Genomic DNA, 7069 nt, shown 5'->3' with positions numbered 1-7069 from the left:
TGGACACAGCCTTAGAATTGGAGGGGGTAAATTCAGAACAGAAATGCGGAGACATTTCTTCAGCCAGAGAGTGGTGGGCCTGTGGAATTCATTGCCACAGAGTGCAGTGGAGGCTGGGACGCTAAATGTCTTCAAGGCAGAAATTGATAAATTCTTGATGTCACAAGGAATTAAGGGCTACGGGGAGAATGCGGGTAAGTTGACTTGAAATGCCCATCAGCCATGATTGAATGGCAGAGTGGACTCGATGGGCCGAATGGCCTTACTTCCGCTCCTATGTCTTATGGTCTTAAGATGCTTTAGACTCTGGAATAAGTTCCTACAGATTGGAGGGTAGCAAATGTAACCCCACCATTTTGATAAAGAGAAAAAAATGAGTTTTATAAACAAGTCAACCTAATGTTGGTAGTGGGGCAAATGCTAGAGTCCATTATAAATGATTTAATAACAGAGCACTTGGCAAACAATAACAAGATTGGACAGAGTTAGCATTTTAGGGAAATCATTCTTGACAAATCTACTGAAATTCTTTGAGGAAATAACTAGAGAGTTGATGAGGTGGAGCCAGTGGATGTGGTTTATTTGGTCTTTTGGGATTGAGGGTAGAGTCTTCAGATGGATAGAAAACTAGTTGGCAGACAGGAAGCAAAGAGCAGGAACAAATGAGCCTTTTACTAAGTGGCAGGCTGTGACTAGTGGGGTACCGCAGGGGTCAGTGCTTGGACCCCAGCTATTCACAATAGATATATATGGGGATGAGAGAACTAAATATAATATCTCCAGGTTTGCAGATGACACCAAACTGGATAGGAGGGTGAGCTGTGAGGAGGATGCAGAGATATTCCTGTGTCATTTGGACAGGTTGAGTGAGTGGGTAAATGCATGGCAGGTACATAATGTGGATAAATGTGAGGTAATCCACTTTTGGTGTATAAACAGGAAGACACATTATTATCTGAATGCCTGTAAACTGAGAGGGGGGAATGTGCACTGAGACCTGGGTGTCCTCATACACCAGTCACTGAAGGTACAGCAAACAGTGAAGAAGGTAAATGGTATGTTGGCCTTTGTAGCGAGAGGACTCGAGTATAGTGGTCACAGTCAAAGGATTTGGGATAAACCATTTAGGACTGAGATGAGAAGGAATGTCTTCACCCAGAGATTAGATTAGATTAGATTCCCTTTGGCCCAACCAGTCCACACCGACCCTCCGAAGAGTAATCCACCCAGACCCAGTTCCCTCTGACTAAGGCACCTAACACTACGGGCAATTTCCCATGGCCAATTCACCTGACCTGCACATCTTTGGATTGTGGGAGGAATCTGGAGCACCCGGAGGAAATCCAGGCAGACACGGGGAGAATGTAGACAAACGTGAGGACTGCAGATGGTGGAAACCAGAGTTTAGATCAGAGTGGTGCTGGAAAAGCACAGCAGGTCAGGCAGCATCCGACGAGCAGGAAAATTGACGTTTCGGGCAAAAGCCCTTCATCATCCTGCCCCTCAGATGCTGCCTGACCTGCTGTGCTTTTCCGGCACCACTCTGATCTAAACACGGGGAGAATGTGCAAACTCCACAAAGACAGTCGCCTGAGGCTGGAATCGAACCCGGATCCCTGGTGCTGTGAGGCAGCAGTGCTAACCACTGAGAGTGGTGAGCCTGTGGAATTCACTACCAGAGAAATCAGTCGAGGCCAAAACATGGTGTAATTTCAAGGAGTTGCATGTGGCACATGGGGCTAAAGGGGTTAAAGGATATGGGCGGTGAGACAGAACTATTCTACTAAGTTGGATGATCAGCCATCAATGCTGGAGCAGGGTCAAGGAGCTGAATGGTCTCCTCCTTCTCCTCCTGTTTTCGATGTTTCTATGACCTTTGTCCAGTTCTCACTCTATGCACTTTGCTCCCTCACTTACATAGAGTCATAGAGATGTACAGCAGGAAAACAGACCCTTTAGTCCAACCCTTCCATGCCGACTAGGTATCCCAAACCAATCTAGTCCCATTTGCCAGCACTTGGCCCATATCCCTCCAAACCCTTCATATTCATATACCCATCCAGATATCTTTTAAATGTTGTAACTGTACCAGTCTCCACCACTTCCTCTGACAGCTTATTCCATGCACTCACCACCCTCTGTGTGAAAACGTTGCCCCTTAGGTCCCTTTTGAATATTTTCTCCTCTCACCCTAAACCTAGGCCCTCTAGTTCTGTACTCCCTTATCCTGGGGAAAAGACCTTGGCTATTTACCCTCATCATTTGGACCTCTACAAGGTCACCCCTCAGCCTCCAATGCTCCAGGGCTAACAGCCCCAACCTATTCAGCCTCTCCCAATAGTTCAAACCCTCCAACCCTGGAAATATCCTTATAAATCTTTTAAGTTTCACAACATCCTTCCGATAGGAAGGGGACCAGAATTACACACAATATTCCAAAAGTGACCTAACCAATGTTCTGTACAGCCGCAACTTGACCTCCCAATTCCTATACTCAGTGCTCTGACTAATACCGTAAAGGAGAGCATACCAGATATGACCTTCACTATCCTACCTACCTGCAACTCCACTTTCAAGGAACTATGAACTTGCACTCCAAGGTCTGCTCTGATTTGCCTTTCCAAAATGCAGCTCCTCACATTTACCTGAATTAAACTCCATCTGCCACTCCTCAGCCCATTGGCCCATCTGATCAAGATCCTGTTGTAATCTGAGGTAACCTTCTTCACTATCCACTACACCTCCAATTTTGGTGTCATCTGCAAACTTACTAACTGTACCTCTTATGCTCGCATCCAAATCATTTATATAAATAACAAAAAGTAGTGGACCCAGCACCGATCCTTGTGGCACTCCACTGGTCACAGGCCTCCAGTCTGAAAAACAACGCTCCACCACCACCCTCTGTCTTCTACCTTTGAGCCAGTTCTGTATCCAAATGGCTAGTTCTCCCTGTATTCCATGAGATCTAATCTTGCTAATCAGTCTCCCTTGGGGAACCTTGTCAAGCACCTTACAAAAGTCCATGTAGATCACATCCATGCTCCCAGTTCTCCCAGCTTTGTCCCCATCAGACTTCTTCTTTACTTCTTCAAACATATAAGGAGAAATCCTACAGTTTGGAAGACGATTGGAATCAAGTGTGGGACCTTTACCCCACTGATAGCGTTGTACTGGTGAACGGTCAGTGCAGAGGGAGTGCTGCACTGTCAGAGGGTCAGTGCTGAGGGAATGCTGCACCGTCAGAGAGTCAGGCGGAGGGTCGATCTTTTCAGATGGGTTGTGAAACAGAGGCAATGTGTGTGTCTCTGGCAAATATAAATGTACCCGTGGAATCAGTTCTGCTGTTGGTGTGGCGAATATTTAATTGTCCAGTCAGTATGAAGAGATCGGTTTTATTTTGTCATTATCACATTGTTTGTGCAGCTTGCTGTGCATCAATTTATTTCTCTGTTTGCCACGTTCCAACAGATGGTACACTTTGCCGGTACCTTACTGAAACCTTAGTTGAATTTCAATTTTTGAATCTGTCTGACACATGTTTTTTCCCTCTCTCTCTCCTCCTCTCCCCAGGTTCCCACATGCCGTGACATGTGTTTGCTGCAGATCCAAGACAGCCGAGCTCCGGGCATTCCCACTGTGATTACTCGCCATGGCCACACCCGTTCCGGAGTCCAGCATGAATGAAGTGCAGAACTGGGAGCATGGAAAGGATTGAGCAATGACTCAGAGCTTGCTGCAGGGGAAGAGATTCTACTGTCGGCAATGGGCTTTGCACAAGTTGCAGCGCTGCCTGGACTATGGTGCATGCAGCCGGAGCACTGGGGTCTTGGTGACTGGGGGTCCAGGCAGCGGTAAGACTGCCCTGTGCAGTGAGGTGCTGTGGCCAGTCTCTGAGCATGGCCAGCGGTTTGACCTATCAGTCAGGACTGTGGCCTATCACTTCTGCCAAGCTCAGGATGTCCAGACGTTGTCAGTCAGTGGATTTGTCCTGAGCCTGGTGGAGCAGATTGAGAGAAGCTCTTGGCTGCCCAGTTACAGGGAGAGACTGCGGGAGGTTTCATTGCAGGCATTACTGGAACACAGCGAGTGTGAGAAAAACCCCGATGAAACCTTCAAAAGGTAACATTGATAAGATGCCCTGTGACTGTTGATTTCATCATCATTGCTAAGAGTCAGAACATGGAAGAATTAACATGAAAATCGAAGCTAGGCCATTCAGAGTGATGTCTGGAAGCACTTCCTTTGACATTCCTTGTCACTTGGAACTGTCTCTCCTGAAAAGCAGCTGACATGAATTCAGAGAAACAGTAGGCCACTCTGCCCCTCTAGCCTTCTCTGTTATTCAGTGTCATGCTTAATCTGATTGTGGGCTCAACTGCACAATTCTCCTGACACCACTGAGCCCCCACTGAATCTGTGCATTAGTGTGAGCTTCCAAAGAAAGAGATTTGTGTTGATTGACACCATTCAAGAGTTTGCAGCTGCAGGGTAAATGGACCATAAGATATAGGAGCGGAATTGGGCCATTCGGCCCATCGAGTCTGCTCCACCATTCAATCATTGATGGTGTTTCTCAACCCCATTCTTCTGCCTTCACCCCATAACCGTTGAACTCCTATCTCTGAATCAAGAAACTACCTACCTCTGATTTAAATATACTCAATGACCTGGCTTCCACAGCCCTCAGTGGCAATGAGTTCCAGAGATTGACTAATCTCTGGCTGAAGGAATTCCTCTTCATCTCAGTTAAAGGGACGTCTCTTCACTTTGAGGCTGTGCCCTCGGGAGATACAGATCAACAGTAATCTAATTTAAACTGAATGGGAATGCAGGTGAAAGGGACTGAATGGTCCCAGCCAGATATGCCTCCATTTGCTCATGAATAACCCTCTGTTGGAGTGTCACTGACTCTGAACCAGCTGCAGCTGGGATCAAGACAAAAACAGGAAATGCTGGAGAACTCAGTGAGCCTGGCAGCGTCTTTGGAGGGGTGGGGGTGCGGTAGTGTTTCAATCACGTATGAGTCTCCTTCAGAATACAGGTGTCAAACCAGACTAGAAACATTAACTCTGTTTTTCTCTTCCCAGATGCTACCAGACTTGCCGAGTTCCTCGAACACTTTCTGTTTTTATTTCAGATTTCTGTAGTTGTTTATTTTTATATCGCTACTGGTATCACGTCAGCGGCAGACATTGAATTGAAGGTTATTCTGATACAGCTTCAGAAACGCATTTTCACAGTGCTCCAAACAGACTTGCCCCCATCTGAGGCTGAACTAGATAGTTCACAACATCGGTGTCAATTGTGACCTCGAGATGAGATTCTGACCTCTGATTTATAAGGTCATGTTTAACTGAGTGTGGCATCAAGGAGCTTGAGCAAAATTGGAATCACTTAGATGGGAAGTGGTCCAGGTCAGTCTGGGGGCCGGGAGGGCGATGGTCCGAGTAAATCTGGGGAATTGGAGGAGGGTGCCATCTCAGTGTGAGGGGAGTGTGACTGTCTTTTGTCAGTCTTGGGCTTTCACTGTCTCACTTTGACCTTGTTCTTTGGTTATGAACTTCAGGACTGTGCACCCTTTCTCTCAGATTCTCTCTGAGCTTGGGGACAGGTGGAATTTTATTGGAGTTCAGGTTTTGGGCATTGATCAGTCCAAATGAAGGCAGGTCACGATGATTCATTGTAACCTCTTCCTGACTGCATTGGCTCAGGCAGTCTGAGAGTTGCCGTGATGTGACTGGGTGCTGAGTCAGTTTGTCAGGGTGTGTCACATCAGGCTAGAAAAACTAGTCTCTGTCTTACAGTAAGGTGTGGGGTGTGTGTGTGGTGAGCCACTCCTGCTGCTTTTGGGGTTCTGTTTTGAGATTCACTATCGAGGAGCAGCAGCACACTTTACTGCCAAAAATTTCAAAAGTCGAAAGCAGTCACTTTTAAAATCATAGAACCATCGAGTGCTGACTGCGGTAATCTGGAAAACGGCAAGGTTAAATTTGTGGCCAGTAAGATCTCACCAACAGATAATTAGGAGCATTTGATGAGGACAGTATAGAGTGAGATTTACTTTCAGTTTAAAACAGTAGAGGGAGCTTTACCCTTATCCCACCCAGTACACTCCCTGTCCTGGGAGGTGGACAAGTTTCTGCAGAGTGTGATGTTGAAGCTGAACACAAGGGCGAGAATGTGAGGAATGTGTGATGTCTGTTGAGCACATTCCAGTGTTAGCTGATTCGGATACTCACTGTGTGCTCAGGGTCATTAGCTATTGTAATAAGTCTGGTCAGTCATGTGCTCCTTTCCTATCAGGCCCTATGTAGCCAGCGATGGTCAGATGTACATGATGCTGCAGGTTTTCATCAGTTCCCTCAACATGTGCTTCTTGCTGCATACTGCCCAGCCCTGGTTACAAGTGAAAAGTGCAACTGAACATGAGACCATTTGGTTGTCTTTGTCTTCAGTTGTATTCAGGTCTCCCTGAGCCACACTCAGTGTGAATTGGAGGGGTAGATTCGATTTGGCTTGTGATCTTTCCTGCACACACACACACACACACACGACTATGTTTCATGCATTATTCAATTATCAAATCGCTTTCTGTGTCTCAGTCTTCCTCCCCATCCTCCATCACCAAGGCCACTTTAATTCCCTACATTAGGATCACCACATTCACCCCTTTCTCAGCTCATCACCAAAGCTGAAACTTTCACCAAAGCTCCAGTCTCCTCGGTTCCAGATCTCTCTAGGCTACCTTCCACATTCTACCAACAATAAGCTCGTTGGAATAAGAGCATGCCACTCGGCCCTTCGAGCTGCTTCACCATTCAACAAGATCACGGCTGATCTGATTTTAACCTCAACCCACACCTCTCCCAATAATCTTTCAACCCTTTGGTAATCAAGAATCTATCGATTCTGCCTTAGAAATATTCTGCATCGACTGCCTTTTGAGGAAGAGAAACATTTGCTGTCCTTAACATATCAGCATGTCCATTTCAGGAACACCTCAATTTTATAATTCTGACCCTAGATTTCAAAGCTCTCTGTGGTCTAACCCCTCCCTCCTCACCCT

At 46.4% G+C, this 7069-nt stretch overlaps 1 protein-coding gene across 1 annotated transcript in view; it reads left to right on the top strand.

Annotated features, from left to right (window-relative positions):
• The window catches only part of ankrd50l (ankyrin repeat domain 50-like), a 35297-nt gene that overhangs the window by 19689 nt on the left and 8539 nt on the right, over positions 1 to 7069 (top strand). The window contains exon 2 of the mRNA XM_043692572.1: positions 3574 to 4122. Coding sequence (XP_043548507.1) covers positions 3722 to 4122 — 401 coding nt within the window. The 5' untranslated portion in view covers positions 3574 to 3721. The remainder of the gene's footprint in view (positions 1 to 3573; positions 4123 to 7069) is intronic.

This window comes from Chiloscyllium plagiosum, chromosome 6 (genome assembly GCF_004010195.1).
Source record: "Chiloscyllium plagiosum isolate BGI_BamShark_2017 chromosome 6, ASM401019v2, whole genome shotgun sequence".
Classification (NCBI taxonomy): Eukaryota; Metazoa; Chordata; class Chondrichthyes; order Orectolobiformes; family Hemiscylliidae; genus Chiloscyllium; species Chiloscyllium plagiosum.
This window is presented reverse-complemented; position numbering and strand designations above follow the sequence as displayed.